This window comes from Phoenix dactylifera, chromosome 4 (assembly GCF_051530095.1).
Source record: "Phoenix dactylifera cultivar Ajwa chromosome 4, Ajwa_hap1_PhDact_Kaust_v1.1, whole genome shotgun sequence".
NCBI classification, from domain to species: Eukaryota; Viridiplantae; Streptophyta; class Magnoliopsida; order Arecales; family Arecaceae; genus Phoenix; species Phoenix dactylifera.
Genome location: NC_143193.1, coordinates 54,053,449 through 54,079,126, shown reverse-complemented (window position 1 = coordinate 54,079,126; position 25,678 = coordinate 54,053,449). Strand labels below are relative to the sequence as shown.

Here is a 25,678-nt window from a genome sequence, read left to right as displayed (position 1 = left end):
ATAGTTTACTTGAGGCTAAAGCATTTATCCTATATCAAATTACTATGCAAGCTTCTTCAAAAAAAATAAAATAAATAAATAAAGTATTCTGCAAGCCCTGAGAGACTAAGACGCACTGGCATGAATGGTCAAATTTTTTATGGTCGAACATCTCGACTAAATAGTCCCTGATGAGAGTTCAGTATCAAATAATTTTTGATGAGCTAAGTTGGTTACATAGTGCTTACCTAAAATTGATAATGCTTCTTGATAAAATAATTATTATAGCTTTACACGAGAATATACACTTCTTTTTGTCATATTCCACTAATAAAAACCACTAGTGTTGGATGACTGCAGGCTGCAAAGACATGTATAGATGGTCCAGTAGTTTAAGTACTCTTAGTTGATGGAAATGGAAGAGACAAAACAAACTTGAGATTAACAAGTTCAAAACAGGACGAAAAGATCAGAAAGGAAAGCCTAAAATAATGCAACAGTTACACTTCTCCGCCACAAATTAGCCTTAGGGTACAAAATTTAAGGGCACAGATCCTAGTTCAGAATTCCTGGATTGGTGCAACGTAGGATGAAAAGCCATCCTCGTGCAAGTGGGAGATTCGTCATCAAAGTCATATTTGGTGATATTTGGGCATATTAAGGGATTATTTCCAACCAACAAATTTATTCCTCATGCTTGATGGAAAAGAAACTACAAGGTAAACCCGATGAAAATCGTTCGTCTCCTTGCAGTAGTTCACTTTGGATGTCCAGTTTCAGAACTAATGAGAGCTTGATTTTCTTCAGTTAGCAGCCTCGGACCGCTCCCAAGCCTAGTGCAGATGAAATAGCTAACATCACCTGGAAATTTTTGAAACGGAGCCTTATCCTTGATTTCCGCAGGTGGTGGGAGATCTTCAACATCTTTCATCGATTGCAAACCAGCTTCACGCAGTATTGATTTGTCCCCTAATATGTAGCTGGATAAAAAGACAAAAGAAACTAAATCTACATTGCCACATTTTACCAATAGATTGGAATCAAACCTGGAACATGCGCAAACCTAGCCAACTCATTGTCTGGAAGTGGGGGGAACTGAAACAAGAGTCTCTGAAGCAGAAGACCGGCCACTTTTCGGTTTGGCGCAATCAGAACAGCATTCGGCCCCGCATCAAAAGTGTAAGCCACCTGTCATTCAATCCATCTCAAATCTAAATTTCTTTTTTTATTTGTCATTTCAATCAAGGCATTACATATGAATGTGAGGACCAACTTGTCTAATGATAAATGTCGCAATGAGAGGCCTGATCAGCAATTCAGAGTCCCCCCATAACAAAGCAGATTAAAGGATATGCTTAAATACGGAATGACGCATCGCAATATATACTGATAAAATCTGTACTTAATATATATGCTATATTATTATTTCCTTTTCAGATCTATGTCTTACATGCTTTTGATAAAAGTTACCAGAAAAATCGATTCGTACCTGAGTAAAAATTACTAGTATTGGATATGTTTAAAAACATAATGCGTAATTTATAGGTTTAGAATATTTTCATCCATCGGTAAAAAGTTACTGGGAAAATAAATAATCTTTGAAGAAAAATAAGTTCCTAGCATATATCTGTTAGCATACGTTGACAAGCCTATGTATCTCTCCATGCTGTGTATAGCAAGTGTTGGTACAGTAACCAGCTTGTGTAAAGGAATAAACCAAAGAATCAGCTATCTGCGTCATCCATTCATGTATGGTTGAATTCAAACCAACAAATTTCGCTACGAAATTACGACTTCAGAGCTCAGACATGCCCAAGGCCCTTTGTGTCCTGGTGGACCTTTGAATATGTCACCCATCATTGGTCCAATGAAACCAGACCAAGCCCAAGTACTCCATGTGAGGACCATCATATATAGAGGTTGAAGATCATCATATATAGAGGTGGCAATGCCCGAACTGTGCCGGACAAGATGCCCAAACCTGTTCGAAACAAATATATTTGGTGACGGTTTTTGTGATTGGGTCAAAGACAGGTTATACAAGACCAGCCCGTTTATAAATGGGCCAGAGGTGGACAGACCCTTCAACCTTAGGCCTAGGCCCCTAAGATAGTGGTTATAGTTCAATGGGCATTGCACTGGTCAAAGCTTGGCTTCAATGATTAGGATTATGCAGTTTAACTGTTGAAAAGAACAAAAATACTTAAAAGTGAAGCAGACCGCATGCTCTAGATTTGTCATATTTTCTAAGTTTCCTCCCCCACCAACCCCCAACCCCCCAAGAAAGGGCACCCAACCATAAGCCTCCTTGGCCTAGCCCTGTTCTGTTTTCAATAATTAAGATAAAACTGACAAGTGTAGCCCTAAATGAGTTGGCAGGTAGATTTGGGCCCATATAAAATAAATGGGTCACGTATGGGTTTATTCTTTTTAACCTGATCACAAATGAGTGCATATGGAATGAAATTTTTTTTATTTTATTTTAGCCAACCCAAATGAGAACCTAGATGAACTGTTGCCACTTCTATTTATGTGTCACAATTTTTCCCTCAAACTAAAATTTTGAATTTCATTCCTAGACTGTAGTAGACACCTCCAAGTCTGAGAATGAACACTAGGGAGTATTGGTCTAGCAGACTCTAATCTGACCCCATCCAAAACTATGTATAAACAAATATAAAGAAATATATTCAAATTCCCATTATGCATCCAGAAAAGATAATCAAAAGAAAAACTTTTGGTGCACTAGATCATAGTTTTTTTTTTGTCATCCATTTGGCCAATGCAATCCAGTCAAGCCCACATCCACAATTAAACCATCATATGAAAGTTATTTTCCTCAAATTTTACTGAAATTGCATTCTGAAACCCCATAATTTCATCACTACCAGACTTACAGACTCCAATCTTGCCCCATATGCATCTCCCAAAAAACATAACTAGAAGACCCCTATGGTAGCCTATGTTATAGTATATAGCTTTAAAAGGAAGCACAGAAGACTGCTACCCTATTAGGACACTTAGGCCCCATAAGTGTCAGTCCTTAACACACCCATTCTCAAATAGCTTAACTCCTGTACAATTTTGTGGTGAAAATCAACCACTAACCCTTCTATCAAATATGATAGACCATGAAACATGACTAACTTTTTAAATACACCCCCTGGCTCACCTCATCATAAAACCTATATTCATGTCAGCTTCTCAGGCCACCTAGAATCCCTAGGGTTGGCAAATTATCTTGCATCAATTACCCAATCAGCTGACGAAGAATGGAATTAAAATGAGAAGCATCACTCCATGCTTGATCCACCACATAAAAGATTCACAACCTCCCAAGCCATCTCACGTAAAATGGGACCCCGTACCAGCTGTTAAATGGAACGTGCGCTTTCCCTCACACTCCCCTCCTTGGCAACTATTTTATCCCAAAAAAAGCCTCTAACCTAAAAGCCAAATTTTGATAGCAACCTCAGAAATTATGCTCTCCCATTTTGATTCATGTCAACCTTGCTAAAACAAACCTTTTGTGCCACAGCAAGGGAAATAAAAAATAACCAACAAAATCATGCGCACAACAAACTAGTGGATTCCATCTCCTTCCTCAAACTTGTACATGAATGGCCAGCTCCACATGAATTTTCTACATGGAATTAGAAAACAACTCAAGAAGATATTTACGTACATTACCATTAGAGCTGATCACGAGCTTTCTGGCCCGCCCGGCCCGGCCCGGAATTTTTCGAGCTTGGGCATTAAAAAAAGGCCCATGGGTCGGGCCTGGGCAGGAAAAGCAGCCCAACCAAAAAATCGGGCCGGGCCTGGGAACTTTTAAAAATGGCTCGGCCCGGCCCGTGTTTTATATATAAAACACCAATTAACCATTGGAGAAACAAAATAAAGGTAAAAAATACATCCAATTTTAGAGAGCCCATTAAGCTGTTGGGCCATTATGACCCATTTACAGATTCCAAACAAAAAAAAAAAATCGGACCTGTCGGGTCGGACCTGGGACCAGATTTATATAGTTGAGTCGGGCCTGGACAAAAATTTAAGCCCGACAGTCGGGCTGAGCCGAGCCTGGGCATAGCCATAGGGCCTAATTTCTGCTATAAAGCCCGGCCCGAGCCTGGCCCGAACCGGATTTTGATCAGCTCTAATTACCATGAACACCTATACCGCTATTTGAACCCTTTCTCTAAACTCATAGACATGGAATTCAAAAGGAATCAATTAAACTCAATTCAAAACAAAAAAGCCGCCCAATGAATGAGGCTCTCGCCATTTTAGAGACCCATTAAGCTGTTGGGCCATTTTGACCCATTTCCATATTCCAAACAAAGAAAAAAATCGGACCTGTTGGGTCGGACCTGGGACCAGATTTATATAGTTGGATCGGGCCTGGACAAAAATTTAAGCCCGACAGTCGGGCTGAGCCGAGCCTGGGCATAGCCATCGGGCCTAATTTCTGCTATAAAGCTCGGCCCAAGCCTGGCCCGGCCCGGATTTTGATTAGCTCTAATTACCATTAACACCTATACCGCTATTTGAACCCTTTCTCTAAACTCATAGACATGGAATTCAAAAGGAATCAATTAAACTCAATTCAAAACAAAAAAAGCCGCCCAATGCATGAGGCTCTCGCTATTTTAGAGAGCCCATTAAGCTGTTGGGCCATTCTGACCCATTTCTAGATTCCAAACAAAGAAAAAAAATCGGACCTGTTGGGTCAGACCTGGGACCAGATTTATATAGTTGGGTCGGGCCTGGACAAAAATTTAAGCCCGACAGTCGGGCTGAGCCGAGCCTGGGCATAGCCATCGGATCTAATTTCTGCTATAAAGCCCGACCCGAGCCTGGCCAGGCCCGGATTTTGATCAGCTCTAATTACCATTAACACCTATACCGCTATTTGAACCCTTTCTCTAAACTCATAGACATGGAATTCAAAAGGAATCAATTAAACTCAATTCAAAACAAAAAAGCTGCCCAATGCATGAGGCTCTCGCCATTGTAGGGTCTGGAGAGGGTCAAAAGTATGCAACCCTACCCTGCATGTGGATAGGTTGTTTTTGTGTTTCAAACCTATGACCTTCGGATCATAATAGAGCAACCTTACCATTGCGCCAAGGCTCACCCTCCAAGTACTGTAAACAATCGATCAAAATAAAATCATGGCCACAACAAACTAGTAGATCCCATCTCCTTACTTAGATAATTGGCAAACTTGCACATAAGTGGATCCTCTTGAATTTCCACATGGAATTGTGAAACAACTCAAGAAGATATTTAAATACATTACAATTAACATCTATATCGCTATTCAGTGAAGGAGATAGGATTGTGATCGAGAGGCGCAACAGTAATAACTAATAACCGTTTGTATGTTAAATTTTTAAAAACTTAAATAATATTTGAAGTATCCAAGAAAAAGAAATGAAATTCAATTATATATTTCATATATTTTCATTATGGAGATAGTGTCTAGGGTGGGTTTGAGAATCTAGAAACAAGATAAGATCATGTGAGGAACTAGAAAGGTGGCATATTGCATACTTCAAAACAAAAGAGAGAGTGGGTAGCGTTCATACTAGGTTGACATGAACTACCATTGTATCAAAAAAAAAAAACAAAAGAAAGAGGCGAAAATTTGCCTTTTTATAGTTTTTTCTTCTACTACTTGAAAAAACTATTTAAAAAAAATAGAAAAGAGAATACTCATTCAAATGCTGATCGCAACAAGATTCCTTCACTTAAGAAACATACCCAATATACATTATCATTTTTGAGTTTGGAGGAGCATATCCTATTAGGATGTGGAGTACTGGGGTATGAGGACTAGTTGGGACATGAAAAGTGGAGCTTCGACTTGGGCACAACAGATTTGAACAGCCCACTTGTCTCTTTTAAAATACAAACTTCAATACATGAGTAGTTTGTAAGAAGATATTTGAAAATGTAGGTGTGTATTATAGAAATTCCACCAATATAACGCCTTAGTTAATTAACTCCAAAAATTTAGGAATTAGTGGTAGGTTTCATTCTATCATTGCAAGTAATCCATAGATTTTAGGAGGGGAAAGCTTATCAAGATTTACTTGACAACTACTCATGGATAAGCAATCCCAAAAATTTTTAGAGGGGGCAATCTCCAGCGCCCCCCCCCCCCCCCCCCCCCCCAACAGGCCACTACTTAATCCCTTTCTCTAACCTCGTGGACATGGAATTCAAGAAATCAATTAAACTCAAGCGCTCAAAACGATCATGATTCAACCTCACACTCTCATCCAGTCAAATAATGACAATTTTAAAAGCTTTAAAACAATCAATATTTCACAACCTAAGCTATCATCCCTAGTCATTTATAATCTTCTAGCAAGCCATCTTAAATATGATTTGGCTTCTCTAATCCACTAACACCTAATCATCTCAATGAACAAATGGGAACATATGGAGCTATTATTGATCTTTGATCTCATTATAATGCACCAAAAAGTAAATCTTGAGTTTCATATACATGTAACAGAACAAAAGGGACCTATTCATTTTGGACTTAAATCTCCATTTTAATAAATATTAATGCTAAATTCACACCAATATTGTCTATTGCAATGTTTCTATGCTGTGAATAATGCAACCAGTTAGTAACACTTCACAAGCTGTCGAGTATCATATACAATATTAACAAGCCTCCTAACTTATCAGATAAAATAGGCAACAATTTAGACACATATATGGAAAAAAATGTACCTGCGGTGATACTTCAGACCGGTTCCATCTTTCAACAAGGCTGATTATCCTGAGATATAGAAGGGTTATTACTCATTACCCGGGTAGCATAAATAAGGACTTTGTTCACATATGAACAACATTTGTGGTCATTAGTCACATAGATGCCAATAACGCAACTGAAAAAATATCATGCCTGCGTGATGTATCATTCATGTAGAATATAGGGGGGCTAGTATCCAAGCAAACTGCATGGAACTGATTGCTATCTGCACAGGTTAACCCGACAAGAGATGCAAAATCACAACTTTTGATCGCTTCTTCCATTTGCAACACTCGACTAGGGACTACTGTCTGCAACAGAATGAACGAATCAAAGAAATAAGTTAGCAGTTACATAATTCTAATGTATCATTCATGTAGCAATAAACTAACAAAATATGTGCATTTGGGTGGGTTGGTGTGTGACATACATGCATGCAGTTAAAATATAGTGACAGCACAAAATTAAAAATGCTTAGCACAAACAGTTGATCAAATTTCGTAGGGAGTAGGAATGAGATAGCAAGCAAAGGATGTAATAGCAACACCATAGAATATTACGAGGTTATAAAAATGATTGATATTTAAACTGGTCTAAGTACTACAGTTTGACAACCCAGCTATCATAAGGGGATTCAAATGAGACAACACCTTGGCCCGATATTGTAAGAGTGGACTCGTCTCGACACTCCCACGCATTCCTGTGGTGCTACTTGTTTCTTTCTGCTTTGAGCTTACCTGAAGATCAGTAAGTTGACATATTCAGCTATATATTTACACATTGACCTGGAGGTGCAATGAAGTGAAAAGCTGCTGATGGCACATCAAATGACAACATAACATATACGCTTGAAGGTTAACATCAGCAAGAAATTTACAACAGATCAGTTAGAATAGTAAAACAATTTCTCTCTTAAAGCTTTACAGTAACATCTGACAAAAGGCCGGTACAAGTATGTAATTTGAAGCAAACACAGAAACATATCAAGATCCTTCTCTAGCTAATGAGCTTAAACTATACCCGTGGTGAATTTGTCTACTCAAACTATCACATTCCGGACTAGCACAATTATTAAATGCCTCATTCTTTTAGAAAATTGTTTGGTTTCTCACGGACCATAGCATGGTCAAACAGTGTTACAAATTATTTAGTACTCAAAATCGATTGTCATTGCAAGCGCTTGTATGACTTTTTTTCTATATAGATACACAATCGTCGATCATGATTTACATTAAAATGCTTAAAAATTAAAAGATGGATGTTTTGGAGGTTTTATTCCAATCTCAAATGATGCAAACCATTGAAACACTCCTCACATGGTCACCCCAAAACCTTGTTTACATAAATAAAATATGCTTTTATCTTTTATCCCCTCATCTTATAACTTCCATTAAATTATATTGCAACTCAGTTAGAAACTATTGATTTGCAAGATGCCTATATCCCAAGTGATATAGATAAATTGGAAGTGATCTCTAACTCCAAAATATAATGATTCCATATGAAACATAGTCTAGAAACATCCAAACCCACTGGAATTTGGTCCACGTGTTATAAGATATATAGATCATGATGAGTGGTATAGATTTTTGTTCATGTATCCAAACACGTATGCCAGCTTATTAAGTCTACCATTATTCTCCATATCGTGTTCAAATGGTGCACAGGTAAGAATCCTGCAAAATAATTGCCTTATAGTATTATCGTAAATCATAATTAATAGTAAATATCAATGCCCCATTTGTTTGTTTTTGGATTGACATGATTATGGACTAATCAGTTGCATTATAATTTCATGTTGATGACCAGATAATTAGAACTAGTCCTCTTATCTCAAAAAGATCATTTACTACAGTAGTGCTATTTCACAATTACGGAACTTGAGGATACTATTTACCACCATTTACCACCAATATATGTTTTGACAGCTAATGTTTTACCATACCAGCAGGGAACATACAACATTTCTGATAAGACCTATGTATTAAGAACTAAAAGGAGAAAATAGAATTGCATTTGATTCTTTACATTCCAGCTTACAGATAATTTTTTCCATGGCAAAGCATGCACTACTTTAGGGATGGATATCATGAATATTAAACAAGCAACCAAGTTTATTAACTGATAGAGAATATAGCTGTAAAAAAACTCATACCACAGCTACAATAATAACAAGGTCATCCCAATGTGTGTTACTAGCAAGTTGAACTGCAATGCTGTCGCTCCCATCAGCATCCTGCAAAATTACGAGATTCAATCAAATTGTTATAGCCTTTGTGGAATTAGAACTTGTACTCTCCATTTTAACCATACATTTCCCATGGTCCATTTGACAAATCCACCATACATGCTGCGACATGCACTGCCTGACCCTTGCCTGCATCATGCAAATATCATCAGAACAAACTTGCATCTCAGAGTACAAGCCACATTCAACAAAGTGATCCATAAGGTAAATTTGTTCCGAGTAAACGGTCTCTATAAATGTATTCTGAGAGCACATACACAACTATGTGCAGAAGCTAGCATCTTCCACAAACTCAAACTTCAAAGCAAAGATAGATTAAATGTGAAAAATGAGACCTTGCAATAGCAGAAAGATCTCCATTCTCTTCCTTCACATTCATTAACTTTGCGAGGGTAAAAACTGTAGACAAAATTTTAAGGGAAGAAAATGTCAGAGAACTTTCCCTAGAGAAACTTTAATTCAGAGTAGTAATAATTAAAACATGGAGTTAAAAAGAATTGTTCAGCTGCTGTTCCAGGCTAACAAGACTAAGTGAAAGTTCATGTGGATAGATTTATGGTTAAGCGACAAGAGGGCAAAGAGTTTAGGATCAAAAATGCTCGACAATATCAAAGTCTTAAATATTAACAATATAAAGATTTTCTCTTTTCTTTTGAGAAAAACAGTCTAAAGATTTTCAGACATGAATTATTAGTGATTCTGCCTATGGTCCCTTGAGTAGCTTCTCAGTTGCGATAGTGATTTTTGTGCACCCTTGATTCTTACACTGTTCTTGGTTCTTTTCATTTTGTTTGTTCTGGTTCGCATAATCATAGTTCTATAAGTATAAGATGGAGGCTTTATTTTGCAAATAATTTTTTCCTCATGATTTTTGCAGCATCTTTGGGGAAAATTATGTTAAAGCATTTGATTTCATTACTAAGACAAGGACTTGAGCAAGTACATATTCAGTAGCCACCTGAGACACATATAGCAAACTAATCAGCCATGTCCATGATGTAACCACAATTCCACAAGATGTACTGTTCAGACAAAATAAATGCCTCCATTTCAAGTTGACTTTGCAAAGCCTTACAGTTTAGCTAACAATAATAAGCATACAAATTCTAATCCACAAAAATAAAAAACAGCAAGAAAAGATTAACAGTGATTTTGATTACTTTTTAATGTTCAACAACTATCTATTACTGACTTCAACAGACATTTTTATTCAGTTGGAGATCAAGATATGGGGAAAAAGAATAAACGAGAGAAGAGAAAGGTTTTACCAAGACAGGCAAATCCGGCAGCCGAAGAAGCCAATCCAGCAGCAGTGGGGAAGTTGTTATACGAAGCAATGTGCAAATGGAATTTCTCCCAATCTTCCTTTTTTATCCGAACGCCCTTCTTCTCATCCTCAACATCACCTGCACGTTTCCGGATTTCCCTCAGGCAGTTCTGGTACCTCCCTCCAGAGAGCGAGATCTCCTACTCCCATAAGATACTAAATTATATCAGAATATTTTTACATAAGAAAAGGGAGAAAAGGGATGATCTATCCCCTCGAATTACTGTCTTTTTCGCCCCTAAGAGAGAGAGAGATACACAACACCAAAAGAATAATAATTAAAAGCTTCAACAAATTGAATATACACAAAGCTTGAGAGACGATTTCAGCTGAAACAAGAAGGATCTGTGTATACTAAGAATTAAAAAAAATTGAAAAATAAAAAAAATGAATAGAAAGCAACAAACTCATACAAGAGTAAGAAAGATCCAAGAATAAATATGTATGTAATTAAAAATAGAAAATGTGAACAAATTTAAAAAAAAAAGGGAAAGGATCTACCTTGCCGTTAAGCCACATCCGATCTTGCTTGAAGCTAGGGCTAACAGCAACAGTAGTAGTCGCCGAGAGATGATCTGGATCGAGCGTGACGCTGATGCTATCATTGGTTGGAAGGATCAGGGCCTCGTCGCGCTTCCCCCAGTACTTGATCAACGCAATGTTGGTCGGAGCCCTCGCTGTAGCCATCAGAACCCAGCTCTGTACCTCCCCCGCCATCTCCAACCCGAACAATCCCTTCCCTTACTAAAACCCTAAACACCGGATCTTCTCCGAGAGAAACCCTAACTTCCGACTCCCGGCCTCTGGCCGGAAAACCTCAACAAGCGGATAGGAGATCGGAAAACTGCCTCAAGATTCGCTGCCCCGCGGATTGCGAGATAAAGAAATCTGGCGAGGAGATCCGATCTCCGGGGAGGGGAAGAGAACAAGCGCGGGGGGGGGGGGGGGGGGGGGGGGGGGGGGGGTGGAAGACGGGCAGTTCTGGGTCGCTTCACTCTCCTTCTCCCGAGAGTGTTTCGAAATTTTCGCGGTCGGGGAAAAGGACAGAGAGAGCCCGCAGAGACGTGAGGTTTTATATTGTTAAAGTAATAAATCACGATTCGCGACACGGGTTGGGGGCGTGGGGCCGCCTTTGGTAAGATCTTATGATGCTCATCCGACGGCCGTGAGGAGAGCAATCATTTATTATTGGTTTGCGTTTTTGGTGGGCTCCCACGGCTTGAAGTTATTGCCGGCAAGGACCAAAACCAAACTCGGTACGCTTCATAAATGTAAGCCATGGAATCCATCCGCACGAGCGAGGCAGCGCGGATCGCAATGCGATATTAAAATTATTGGTTGCCGTTAGCAAGGCGTCGTTGGGACGACGTGGCATCAGATGGTTGCTGGATCATGCTGTTCTGTTTTGTGTTTTGGCACTTGCAGCTGATTGCATCAGTTCTAACCCATCAAGGGAGGTACACAGATTTCATCGAGTCATGACCTTGAGTGGATGGGCTCCACGTGGAGAATTGGCATTTGTAGAATCCTACATGGAGATCAATGATTGGCTGACAAGGTCTGACACCACCTACCCTCACATGGTGCCCGAATGCCGGGCTGCCACAGAAAGCGTGACACATAGTGCATGGTACACGCCATGCCCATGACAAAAAAGAAAAACTGTTGATTTTTTGTTTTGTCTTTTTTTAGATTCGAATTTTTATGGGAAGTGTCACGATATATATCTATTAAATAGATAATCAAAAATATGTAAAAAAAGCAAAGAGACATTTTCATGATAGAAATATTTGAGAGATAAAAATGATAAAAAGTAATTTTTAAAACTCTAGACTTCTAGATTAAAGTGGTAGAGAGATAACACTCATAATTTTTAATTTTGAAAACAAAAATTTTTTTCATGCCAACAAAGAAAAATCAAAACCTTCTATTTTCCCTCTCCAACAAATAATTAACGGTACCAAGTTGAGGTATGACATTATGTATCTAAAAAAGTTTTATTGAATCAAATATCACGAGGAACTCAGCAGAAAGCATTTGTTCATGACTTTTTACGGTTAAACTAATATCATGTTCAAGAAATTATTTTTCAATAATCGAACTTGTTGGTCCAACTGGCCTGCATCTTTTAATAGCTCACCAAAATTCCAACCTAAATACTAGCTTATGGGTGTATCGGTTTGAAGGAAATAAAAAAACTTATGATCTTTTTTTTTTCACATGATTTGGGGCTTGAAAGTATTCGGTTGGTATGATCCATACTCAAATAGGCTTCCCAATACATGAATCTAACAAATAATTCAATCTAAATCCTACTGAATTATCCAAACGTACTCTTAATTGGAGAGAAAATCTCAGCTATATGAATCTAGTTCATAAAACCAAAAATATTCTATGATGCATCTTTAGTCATTTAAAGTTCCAAAAAACCATTGTTTGATAACTTATTTATAAAAAAAAATTTAAAAGCATTCTCTGAGATCTAGAGGGGCTGCATAAATTTCCACCTATTGGTTAGACCAAAGCTCCCAGCTGATGCATTTAATGTAGCTTAGATTATGATAGTTGTGCCATAGCTTTCTCATCTTATTTCAAGGGTTCCAGAAGATATAAATTCATCCTTATTTCAACTCTTTTATAATATGCAAATAGTTTCTTGTGTCCTTTTTTTAATAGATATAATCAGAAACAGGTGTGTTATCCAAAGACCTACATTTAGCTCTCATTTCCTATACAGGTTCTTCTGCTATCTTCATTATTGTGGTTATGGTTCCTCCTTTTTTGATGGGTTTCTCTTTCCAGATTTTCTGCAATACTTGTTATGTTCTCCAACAACTTATGCAATGGGTTCTTTTCTCTTATTTTTTTTTTTTTTTTGGTGCAACGGCGGCTCATACCCTACGGGTATGAAGACGGCCTACAAAATCAGAAGCAAGTAAATCTAACAGAGACTCCGGCACAGTGTCGGGCTCCCTCACAGTAAAACCACCAGAATGGTGAGCCGCATAGGCAGCGACCCAATCAGCTGCACAATTCGCTTCCCTGTAGACATGTGTAGCCTGATAGGTTCCACACGCCTGCAAAAGTCCGCGAATATCCATGAGTAACGGTCTGCCCTCACCTGCACGACCACGACCCCTAATCCAATCAATCACAGTGGCTGAGTCGCCCTCTAGAATGACCTGGTCGGCATGCAGTATCCGTCTCGCATAAGATATGCCCTCCCATGCGGCTCGGAGCTCCGCACACACCACCGATGCATCGAAGATCCGCTGCCCCCCCAGTGCCACTAACCTGGCATCATGATCACGGATGACGAAGCCTGCACCTCCACCACGTCCATCAGCTGCCAAACTACCATCAAAATTCACCTTCAGGAAACCAGGGGGTGGGGGTACCCAGGATACGAAACAGATGGGCGCTCCAAGAGCGGTCGGGGTACCCCAGATGTCCCTGGCCAACCTGGAAGGTGACCTAACAGCAGTGCTCAAAAACTCCTCTGCATGCAGAAAGGCCCTGGCCACCACCGCCCCCGGGGACGAGCTGCGACCCTCAAAGACTCGTACATTCCTGTCTAACCAGGAGTGGTAGGCCAGATATGCAACACGAGTCCCTCTCTCCTGCACCCCGGGTCCTGCCCCTGGGAACTCCAGGAACCGGATGAGCTCGGCCATGGACGACCATCTCTGTCCCGGATCATAGGCGATCCCTGCAGCCCTCCAAATCTGAACAGCCCGCGGGCACTCAACTAGCACATGATAGATAGACTCCTCCACCTCCGGACAAACGACACAATCTGCAGCTATCCGTACTCCCCGTCGCATCAGAACACTCCTAGTGGGTAGGCAACCCCATGCTACCTTCCACAGGAATAGTGCGATGCGTGGATGAACACGTAGTCTCCAGATCCAGGCACCATCAAAGTGTCGGGTCCCCACTCCTCCTCTCCACTGCGCTATATCACGGGAGCTCACTATCGTCCTCCCGGACGAACTCCATATCCTCCTATCCACCGCCATCCCCATCGGGATCGGTAAGGCCAACACTCTCTCTGCCAGCTGATCATCAAAAACCCGCCTAACGAGGTCTGCATCCCATCTCTGCTCCCCCTGGACAAACAAAGCACTCAGTGTGCGCCCCTCCAGCCACCCGTGATCCATCAGTGTGGGCCAATCCTGCAATCTGCCCTCCGATAGCCATCTATCCTCTAGGATCCTGATAGTCCGACCGTCCCCAATCTCCCATCGGATCATAGGCATCACCCCCGGGGCACGAGTACATATCTCTCTCCAGATGAAGGAAGATCCACGTCCGGCTCTGAATGTATCCGAAGTAATGGGGTCACCATACTTCGCTCTCAGCAAGGAAGCCCAAATACCTCCCGACTCCAGAATAAATCTGACTGCTAGCCTAGTGGCCAGTATCTCCCTACGCTCCAAAAGAGAGTGGACTCCCAGCCCACCCCGACTGGTTGGCTGACAGATAGCCTCCCAAGCCAGTAGGTGGATGCCCCCTCTATCCCCACGATGCCCCCATAAGAAACTCCTGAATACCCTCTCCAGGTTACGGAGCACAGAAATCGGTACCAGTGTATTAGACAGTAGGTAAACAGGAATGGAGCTCAAAACTGACCTCAGTAGGGTAACTCTGCCCATCATCGAAAGAGTGCTCACCTGCCAGCTCTCCAGTCTCCGTCTGATACATGCCTCCATGGATGAGCACTCCCCCTGCCGTAGACGTCGGCCAGTAATCGGGACCCCGAGGTATCTAAGGGTCCCCTCCTGCTCGTCGATCCCCAGACTGCTCATGATGGATGCCTTCACCCTAGGATCAGTCCTCGGGCTGAAGGTGATGGCTGACTTAGATAAGTTGACCATCTGACCTGAAGCTCCACAATATCCCTCCAGGATTCCACTAATAGCCAGAGCTGACCTCCGAGTCGCGCGGGTCAATAGTAAACAATCATCTGCAAAAAGTAAATGTGAGATACCTGTCGCACCCCTCGCCGGCCTGTATGCCTCAATCTCCTGTGACACGGCTGCATGGCGGAGTGCTCGTGACAAAGAGTCCGAGCAGATGATAAACAAAAGTGGTGACAATGGACACCCCTGCCTCAGACCCACTGATGACTCAAAATACCGCGATGGGGATCCATTTATCAATAATGCAAAAGATGGTGCCAAAATGCACCCCTGAATCCATCTAATCCACTGTGGGTGGAATCCAAACATCTCCAAGGACCGCCTAACAAAATCCCACCTCATCCTGTCATACGCCCGCTCCATATCCAATTTGATCCCCATCAAACTCCTGCAACGGGGAGCACTCTGCAAATCAGTCATAAACTCATGGGCACAGAGGACGTTATCAGAAATCGAACGTCCCCCTACAAAAGCTCCCTGCTCCTGACAAATAATCCTGGGCAAAACAACTCTCAGCCTCTGTACCAGTACCTTGGCCACTATTTTGTGCAAAGTCGTGCACAAACTAATAGGCCGAAAGTGGCCCGGCTCTACTGGGTTCTTTTCTCTTATTTCTTTTCTTCGATGCAACTCATGTTTTATTTCTGGCAGCCAATCTTGGCTGAAGTGTTTCAGCTCCATGTACCTCTTCATTTGGCTTCTGTCTCCTGGAGATCGGATAGTACCGTTCAACCATGACTTCCTACCGCCCAGTTGTGCTATATTTTATTTTCTTCTTTTGTTACCTACTTTTGGTTTAGACTTTGTCTCCTTCATTCACCAAAAATAAAGCTGAGTACTTCCAATTTCGATGGGATCCATTGCTCAATCTTTTTTGTGATTGGAGAATACGAGGGCATTAGTGTTCTGATTGCAGATAAAAGAGGGAGAAGAAGGTTGAGGAGACGGTCCCCCACTCGAAATTGAACCTTGGTAGATCAAAACCACAGGAATAAAACTTAGTACAAAATTTTAATAAGCATTATGTATTGTCCAAGAAAAAATGCAAAGAACTCCAACCGCACCTTTATCTACCTACCAGTTCATTACTTATTTCTAGATGCGTTTTAGAAAAAATTGTAGATAAGTCCCTAATCTGATATTTAATTGTTCACAAATTTTTCTAAACAAGTTTGAAGAATATTAAATTTTGCAAATTTCCAGAATTTTCTTTGCTAGAAGTGGAATGTACAGTAACTTTTGAAATCATTAGCATTATCATGTTAAATTTCTATATTGTTGCCTAAATAACTTAACCATGTATCTTTCTAAAAATTAGTTTTACCATGCAATTGATTAAACAAGATTTTTTTTCTTTAAAATGTATGCAATGTCTGATCCAAATGACAAGGCATGTTTAGAAAGTGCTTGGCGATGTAGATATCATAGTTAAAAGGCTCAAAATCTGTCCCATTAAAATAAATAAATATGCTAGTTTAAAAAGCTTTACCAAGCAAAAACGTATAAATACACAGTTGTGACATATTTAACTTATAGCTGCTAGAATTAAATATCCAATGATCTCCATTGTAAGCTATATCTAGTTCATATGTCCTTACAAAAAAATATATTAATATTTGTGTCAATGAACATTATATCATATGGTTCTAGCTTTTAATTGGTGCCCGAAATATACTAAACATGCCACGCCCCAAATCCAAGACATAGCATGGCCATACTATTGAGATTTGAGGGGTACAACCCATGATAACATGAAGCCAACCATTATATTTAGCTTCCAAATCCATTCTAGCAAAATATAATAATTAAAAGTTCAATTTCAGCATTCGTTAAATAAAACTAATATTGGTTCAAAATATCTAAATGCAAACATAAATATCAAACCATAATCTTCAATATTCAGAAAATCTATTAAGCAACAAAATTCGTAGTCAATTAAAATACTAAAATTTCTCTATAAAATCACCAAGCTTGCTAGCGCAAACTCCAAGCCTAGACCATCTTTCATTCCTATCGAATCAATTCGTCTGGAGAAAAAAAAAATAAAATAAAGATATGTGAGCGACGCAAGTCAGTAAGTAAATCTTTCACTATCTTATCGAATCAAGCATAATTTTTTTCATAAATTGATGCATCATATAAAAAAATAATAATTATTGCAAGATGAAACATTTTATAATATTATATGATATAGTAAGTCATAAAATCAATCATGCATGCATAAATCATCAATATGTTGTAAACATAGTTCCAAATGTGTAGCATAAATAAATTATAAATCAGTTATTATTTAACCATATCATTGATTAAATTACTTTTCTTAGACTAAATGTTAAGGTCACTGTTATACTCATGATAAGGCTATAATCGACAAAATGCCAACTACTATTATCCATTGGTAGGGTCGTATGCCAACTACTATTACCTGCTCGTAGGGTCGTATGCTAACTACTATTACTCATTGGTAAGGCCATATGTAACTAGCTTCGAATGTCGATCTATCCCACTTTTAGATCTTTTGTCATAGTTCTTTTCTTAAGTCATATTTCTTAAATTATATTTTTTAATCATATATGAATAAAATACTAAATAGCTTTATAAAGTTCATATTCCATAAATAAGCGTTTAACAGTAGAATAATTATGAAATTATTTTTTTCATGACAAAAATACTATTTTCATAAATATGGGGTTCATAGTTCATAAACAAGTAACTAATATTAAAATATTTATAGACTATTATTTCATAATAAATCATGAGTTTCTTAATATCATATGCTTGATCCCTAATTTTAAGAAAATACGATATCATCAATATTTAATATCATAAGCATGGAAAATATGTGAAAGTTTGAAAACTAATAAGGAGTGCTAGGGTTACATACTTTTTTCATCTTAGACCTTCAAACTTCACTAGAGGAATTTATTAAACCTATTTAAAGATATTAAAAGTAAAATTAATTTCTATTCGATAACTTTAATAGTATCAAATAACAAGAAAAGGTGGCAGTTGGTCAGACTTATGGTGGCCTGGTCAGGTCAAGTTTAAGCAACTCAATCAATGAATTATGGGGTACGGGCTCGATTAGGGCCAAGATCATTCGATAGGGTTCATCAAAAGTGGATTTCATAGGCATTTTAATAAGGCCGGAGTGACCAGTTTGGCAGGCTATCCGGGCACCAAGGTAAATCAAAACCCTTTTTAGGGGCTCAACTTAGGTCCATAGGATAGGGAGATAGGACTCGGTTCATCAATCCATGGGTCTTCTCGGAGAGACAGAAAGAGGGATATGAGAGAGAAAGAAGAGAGGGATGATCTCTCTTTCCTCCTCTTTTTCTCTTCTTTCTTTCTTCTTCTTTCTATGTAAATAGGGAAAGATAGAGGGTCGATCGATGGTTGTCATGGTCGTGGTTGAGTGAGGTAGTAGCTTGAGAGGGTGGGGGGTGCTGGGGAGTACACGGCAATAGCTGTCGATCGGCCGAATTCAACCCCAAAATAGGGTTGAAAAGGAAATTTATTGGCTCGGTCATTCTCAGATCCCAGCCTGCTCATCGAAGGCTTAGGGTCTGGCTTTGGACCAAGGCTGATGCAAGGAGTCGAGGCCCTCAGCGACGAACATTGGCGGCGAGGTTGTCGAAAAGAAGGAAAAGGAGGCAAAATAGGGGATCCTTATTCCAATTGATTTTCAGTCGATTTCGCAGTCGGCGACCGTGTTTTGGGTCATGGAAAGAAAAATAAGGAAAGGGAAAGAAAATTATACTATTACCTTGACTCCGGAGGTGTCGGCGACCCCGATTTCCGACGAGCACAGTACGAGCATCCGCGAACTTCAACAAAAAAAAGGCCTGAGGTGGACTATAGAGGGGAATATATGTCGTTTACAGAGGATTCCTAGGATCCCCGCGACCCTAGGACTTCTAATCTCGTCTGAAAACTACCAGGAGTCTTTTTCAGCTGGTACGTAAGGCAAACACGATTCGCTCCCCTTTTGGGACGAGCTTGGGCTGGTCAAATAGACCGAGCCCAAGCGGGCCTTTACGAAACATGATTAGTAAACTAGTTTTCTTATCTTTTTTTTTCAAAAAAAAATCATGCTAACTTAATTGTAGCCGTTGTTATAGAGAGACTGAACAGAAGCCAAAAGATCATCATGAAATAACGAGCCAATCCTCCCTAATCCAAATGGAAGGTTAAACTTAATTGTAAATCCAGCGATGCCATAGCACATATGAGCCATTAAATCTTAATTATAAATCCTTAAAGGTTAAACTTTTAGCAAACTACATTGCACCGCAAGCATCTAAGGATTTTATATAGTTACTGATAGGTGCTGCGTGACCATTTGTATTTGCTGGAAGACATTTTATTCATGATTTTTTTATAATTTCATTTCTCACGACATATACGCTTGAGCCCTTAAACAATTACAAGATAATTAACACGGCCAAATGGTTTTCATCCAACTCATCTGTCACGCCCCGGACCCGGATCCGTGACACGGCCGTGCTATTGCCGACTACCGCCCACAATAGCACGCAGCCTCATACCTGGGTAACAGGATAGTCAAACCAACCAAATTTTTTTTTCATATGAAAGCATTCTTAGTACAACATGCTGGTCAGTACCCAAATACAGAGCTTCTATGTAGTTTATGTACACAAAAGTATACTTATTTTACCCCAAAGGAAAGAAGCCCTGATACCAAATTAACGTGTCTCTGGCAGCTATCAGTGGTAAGGATCTGAAAGAAAAAGTAAATGAACGGATATGAGCTACACGGCTCAGTAAGTAATCATACATAATCTTACCGGATCGAACATAACGGTAACCATGTTTATGCAGGGTTTGAGAAGCTGACATGCATATTTATCTAATCATCATCATGGCATAATAGGTATGCAATTTAAAGGAGATAGCGGTTATAGCAAAATACAACATTTCATAAGAATATATTCAAAAACCCGTTGTAAAACAATGTATGCTTTGGCCAAGCACGTTCATAAATGTCACGGCCCGCCTGCGCAGGGCACATGACTATCGGGCCCACATGAGGGGGAAACACGGGGCTCCCCTGCCAGATGTTGGCCGGTTCCGGGGCTTCACGCAAGCGTCCTTCACCCCTCACCGATTATGCTTCTCCCCAAAAACACATCTGCAGGATTTGGAAGCACCCGCCTCATATACCCAGGCTCTGAAACGAGCCTCATGATCATGCTTCAAATATCATTTTCATAAAGTATGCATATGAAACCGTGCCCCCGGCATGCCATGGTCGTGCTCTTAAATGCTACTGCGAAGTCATTCTTGGCCACTGGCGAGACCGGCTCAGTTATTAGGCGGGGCTGGCTCAGTCATTCTCGGCCACTGGCAAGGCCGGCTCAGTTATATTGGGTCAGTAGCTCTTAAGAGTAAATAATGCTTCGTATAGGTAGTACCTCATAGATGCTACGGCGAATTCATTATTGGTCACTGGCGGGGCCTGCTCAGTTATTAGTCGGCCACTGGCGGGGCTGGCTCAGTCATTATCGGCCACTGGCAAGGCCGGCTCAGTTGCATTCGGCCCGTAGCAATAGGAGTTCTTAGGTACCCCTTTACAAGCAATATGCCGCTAGAGCAAATCATTATCATTCTTTACACTCATGCTAATAAAAATCATAATATGGAATTCAATTCATTTTGTATGTATCACAAGAGCTATGAAAACATAATATGTGCACAACTATGAATTATGTGACTGACATGTACCACCCATGTTCATATTTCATAACTCATATCTTAGCATGTAATGTAATCCCAGTATTTTGTAGGCATAACGGAATATAAAGCATATATCATCATATCTTGTGTAACTAGAGCATGTCAGATACACATATCGTTCTTAGCCTACAGTACATGCATAACATGTTAAATTTCATGTATGATCCATAAAGATTAGGGCAGGCTACTTACATACATGATTCACAACAAGATTAAAACAAGTTACTTACTTTCTTCACTAATCATGCATACAATTCAAATTGTATGAAAAACACTGGTTCATCTTATAAAACGTAATACAAGATCTACGATAAGATTAAGACAGATTACTTACTTCAATTCGCTTTCCAAATTGCTCAAGTCCAGGTGACAAATCCTTAATCACCTAAAACAACATAATAGGGATTACATTATTCCCCATTTATTTATTATAAAATCTCTTAGTTCATCATATTATGAACTTACTTGCTTGGATCTCATCCAAGGATTTAGCCCAAGTCCAATTTGAAGCCTTTGGGGTTCGATTTAAAACCAGATTGGGTCTGCTGGAACTAACTCAATTTAATTGGGTTCGGACCCAAATCAATTTGGGCTTAATTCGGTTCGGATTTGACCCAATTTGCAGTTTGGGCTCGTCCAGACTTAGCTCAATTTAATTAGGCTCGGGTTCAGGTTCAATTGGCTAAATCAATTTCTTATTATTGGGCTTAACGGGTTTCGGACCCGAACCCCGATCCGTCTCGTTAGGTCGGACCCGTTAAGGGTCTCTTTTCTTCTCCCCCTTTTTTTTTTTTTCTTTTCTTTTCTTTTCTCTTCCTTTTCTTTTCCTTTTCTTTTCTTTCTTTTTTTCTTTCTCTTTTTTTTTTTTTTCTTTCTTTCCTTTTCTTCTCTTCTCCTTTTTCTTTTCTTTTTCTTCTTTTCTTCTCCTTCCCGAAGCTTCTCTCGAAGGCTCTCCCGAACCCTCTTTCCACTCTAACCTCCTCCCCTTCCCATCTCAAGGAAGAAGAGGCAGCGGCTTGGGAGAGGCCGAGCTTGGGGTCATGCCACGGCCGGCGGTGCCCTCGGCCGTCACCCGCGGCCGAAGCCCGCGGCGCCCTCGGCCGCGCTCGCGGCCGACGCTCGACGTCCGCATCCTCGGCCGGCCTGCGGCCGAGGCTCGTGCCGGCGGCGCACGCGGCCGAAGCCGGTGGCCACCGCACGCTACGTCGAATCGGTGAGTCCCCGTTCCCTCTTCTTCCCAGAGCTTCCTCTCCTCCTCTCTTTCCTTCCTTCTCTCCCGATCCCTCTTTTCTTTCCCCCTTTCTTCTCCTGCGAGGGGAGGCAGTGAGTTCGGGAGAGGTTGGCCATGGCCGGCGGTGCCCTCGGCCGGCCTGCAGCCGACGCCCGTGCCGGCGGCATCCTCGGCTGGCCCGCGGCCGACGCCCGTGTCAGCGCCGTTCGCAGCCGAAGCCGGCTGCCGCCGCACGCGACGTCTCCCCGGTGAGTCCCCTCTTCCTCTTTTCTTATTTTTCTTTTCCTTGGTCCTTCCTTCCGGCACCACCACCTCTTGCCGGAGAAGAGGTGGTGGTCCGGCCGGGGCTGGCGGCCCTGTGAGTCCAGCCCGACCCGGGGCTTGTGGGTTTTTCTCCCTCTCCTGTGCCGGCCTCCTCCCCTCTGTTTCACTGTTGACACAGAGGGGGAGAGCACCCCACAGAGGGGTTTCTTTTCTTCTGTTAAACCCTACCCTAATGCTCCTTACCTTGGCCGGTTGCAGTCGGGCAGTACCTCCCCCTGGTAGTCCCTCCTTCCTCTTGGAGCTTCAGGCTCCTTTGCCTTCGGCTCCAAGGCTTCGGCTCTCTCACTCTCTCGTTCAGTATTCTAGGGGGTCTGTCACTTGGGGTTGCCGGCAGAGGCTTAAATAATTTGTTTAGAGGATGAAACCCCCCTCTGAGAGGTCCCATCCTCTCCTTTCCTCCATACTCCGGGACTGGCCGCCGCCCCCCTGTCTCCGGCGCGCCGGCATCGGCTGCCAGCAGGGGGTGAGGTAACCCTTCCCTGTCGGTCTTATCCCTTTGTTTTTTTTTTTTTTTTAACCATTATAATAGTACTGCCCACAGTAAAATTTGGGCCCAAACCCTTAACTGGGCCTATTTCTTATTGGGCCTAGTAGGTTCTGGGCCCGGACATTACACATCTCTACCTCATAAGGCATATTTAATTAAAAAAAAGTTAGACTCTAAAATAGAAATAAAAGTTAGTGACATGTATTTCAATTATTTGGTTGGCAAAAATTTATTCCATTCTAATTCAGAAAAGAATTTTTTTTAATATTCTCTATTATTTAAATTTTATTATGACTACCATTGAAATTCTGATTACATACCGGATATATCCAAAAAATATAGTTATTCTGGTTCCCATTTCAACTTATTTGAGTTCTGATTCAATTATTAGATAAAACGAACTAAACGTGATTCGGTAACCTTAGTGTTCTAATTTCGGCGGCGAATCAAACATGCCTGGATCGATTATTACTTTCAAAACCCCAAAATCGCCAATTTATTCCTGGCCATCTAAAATTCAAGCAGGGAGGTAGGTGGGCACGGTACGATTTAACTCCAAAAGATGTGCCTCTACCGACACCAAATTATGGTACACCTGCTCTAATTTTTTTTCTATCTTCTGATGGACAGGGAGGCTCACCCACCTAGTATTTATTGTATGAAAATATGTACGACAAAGTCAAGACCAGCAATTTCTACATCACGTGGTGGTCCCACCCGAGACTGCTTCCAGTTCGTTTCTGGGCTTGCTTTAGAAGTCGGAATGCCGTCCGTTGTTAGCCAATCTGCCACCAATCGCATAAAATAACACCTGTGGTCCTAGAAAAAAATATCTCATGCCAACGAACGCCATATTCGGAGTTTTGGATCTCACACTCATCCGAGAGAAAATTTGGGCGAGGACTGTAGAGTTGAGGATTTCCGACGCCTGCTGCGGCAGCACGGCCGGAAGATTTTAAAAAAACTTACTAAATTTTTTTAACAATAAAAAATAATAAATATAAATATTTTTAAAAATTTATTTAAAAATAATTTATCTAGCTTTTTGATATCTAAATTTACTAATCAAATTTTTTACTCAAGATTCATTAAATACTATTTTCAATGGATAATATAGCTAATTCATTTAATTTTTTTTTGATATAGTTGACTGTAAATAAAATTTTATTAATTTTAATTTTGAAAAATTTTAATTGCAAACATATATGACTTAGTTTGCAGAGGATGCCAGTGCTGACTTCAACAAAATTGCAAAGAGCAGTCTCGAAGAGCTTGACGAAGCCAGTGCCAGGGGTCTGCTTGTAACTTATATGAAGCTTTTACTTTTACAATACATGACAACATTTGCTATTTTGCAAAATCTCTCCTCCAAATAACAACAGTTCTTCTGATGTAGCAGATCATGGCAAACCTGGAGAATCTGAAGCAAGCTTTTGAAGGGACTGCAGAAATTAACAAACAAGATATTGAAATGAATAAGAGGGTGTTGGAGGAATTTGAGGATCAGATCAAGCAGGACCGAAATGAAGGCTTGTCCTTCAAGAACCTATGGGAAAAGGCACCTCAAGGAAAAGCAGAAGCTAAATTTGAAGCACAAAAGATTGGAGAAGTTACAAAGAAGAGGGCAGGATCGGCAATCCAGAGAAATATTTGTGCTCATGTCATTGCTGCATGTCACAATTGGAAATGCTGTTGCCACTACTCCTGACGTAGAATGGAGAAAAGTTGCAGCATAGGGTTTGATATTTGTCGCCCTGCTTGCTCAGTACGTTTACGAGCAGAACCTGTCATCAACAAATAAAAAAATAAAAAAAGAGAGCAAAAGATAATAGTTGAATCTTCTTCCCTTAATAAAAGTGTTTATGTTTTTGAAAATTCAAACCACTTTTATTTTTCTCTATGTTAGAATAAGTAGCTCATATTGAATGATACACTGGTATTCTCATTTAAGTGGTACACCAGAATTCTAACGGAATGGAGTGAAGCGATGGCATCTATTTATCTTCAAGATAATTATCTAATATTTTATTTTATCAAGAATGCTGATAGGGGTTGGGGGTATGGAGCTAGGATTTAACTATAAATATTCTGAAACTTTTGTTATTTTTGGAGATAGTAAAATTACATCTGTTTTACTTTTGTGGACGTAGATACATTGCTGAATCGCTTGATTTTTTTTTCTCTGCCTCTCCCAATTTTTTTTACTGTTCATCATAGATTCTTCCGATTTTCACCGACCAACAACGTCAGAACGGCCCGGGCCAAGCCTCTTCACGTGGGAGGGTTAGCGTCTTCTCCCAAAAAAAAAAAAAAAACTTACCTTTCATCTTCCCGTGCCCTTCCTGTTGGTGTGGTTCTCAGTTTGCGGTGGCTTCCGTGGATGAGGGGGGAGAAGCCTCAGAAGAACCTCTATCGCCGAGGGAAATAAAATTGCATATGAGGCTACTCAAAGCCTAGACAGCAAGAGATAATAAACCCATTACCAATTCCTTCAAGTCCTATAGGCTGCCGAACACATTGTGCATTGCCACACTAGAGACTCAATGAGCTGGAGCCTTTTTTTTTAAGCCGAGGCCTTAGACGACCGCCTCAGTCATCTAAGGATTGGACCGGCCCTGTGCACCAGACATC

The 25,678-nt window shown here is 40.5% G+C and overlaps 2 protein-coding genes and 1 pseudogene across 2 annotated transcripts; 1 reads left to right on the top strand and 2 right to left on the bottom strand.

The window, feature by feature from the left end:
• Nucleotides 1–367: 367 nt before the first annotated feature.
• LOC103705932 (diphosphomevalonate decarboxylase MVD2, peroxisomal-like) lies at nt 368–11,390 on the bottom strand. The gene is made up of 10 exons (XM_008789850.5): nt 10,828–11,390; nt 10,268–10,466; nt 9,335–9,398; nt 9,065–9,128; nt 8,907–8,987; nt 7,402–7,488; nt 6,905–7,062; nt 6,730–6,778; nt 1,043–1,167; nt 368–959 (listed from the first exon to the last, which is right to left on the bottom strand). The coding sequence occupies exons 1-10, from the start codon at nt 11,041–11,043 to the stop codon at nt 737–739; spliced, it is 1,266 nt and encodes a 421-aa protein (XP_008788072.3). The 5' UTR covers nt 11,044–11,390; the 3' UTR covers nt 368–736.
• A 1,910-nt stretch (nt 11,391–13,300) lies between these two features.
• On the bottom strand, nt 13,301–15,929 carry LOC149767843 (uncharacterized). Its single transcript, XM_089930416.1, has 3 exons — nt 13,789–15,929; nt 13,621–13,680; nt 13,301–13,403 (listed from the first exon to the last, which is right to left on the bottom strand). Exons 1-3 carry the CDS (start codon nt 15,927–15,929, stop codon nt 13,301–13,303), a joined length of 2,304 nt encoding a protein of 767 aa, XP_089786542.1.
• A 6,421-nt stretch (nt 15,930–22,350) lies between these two features.
• Nucleotides 22,351–24,876, top strand: LOC148714168 (uncharacterized; annotated as a pseudogene).
• The last annotated feature ends 802 nt before the right edge of the window (nt 24,877–25,678 follow it).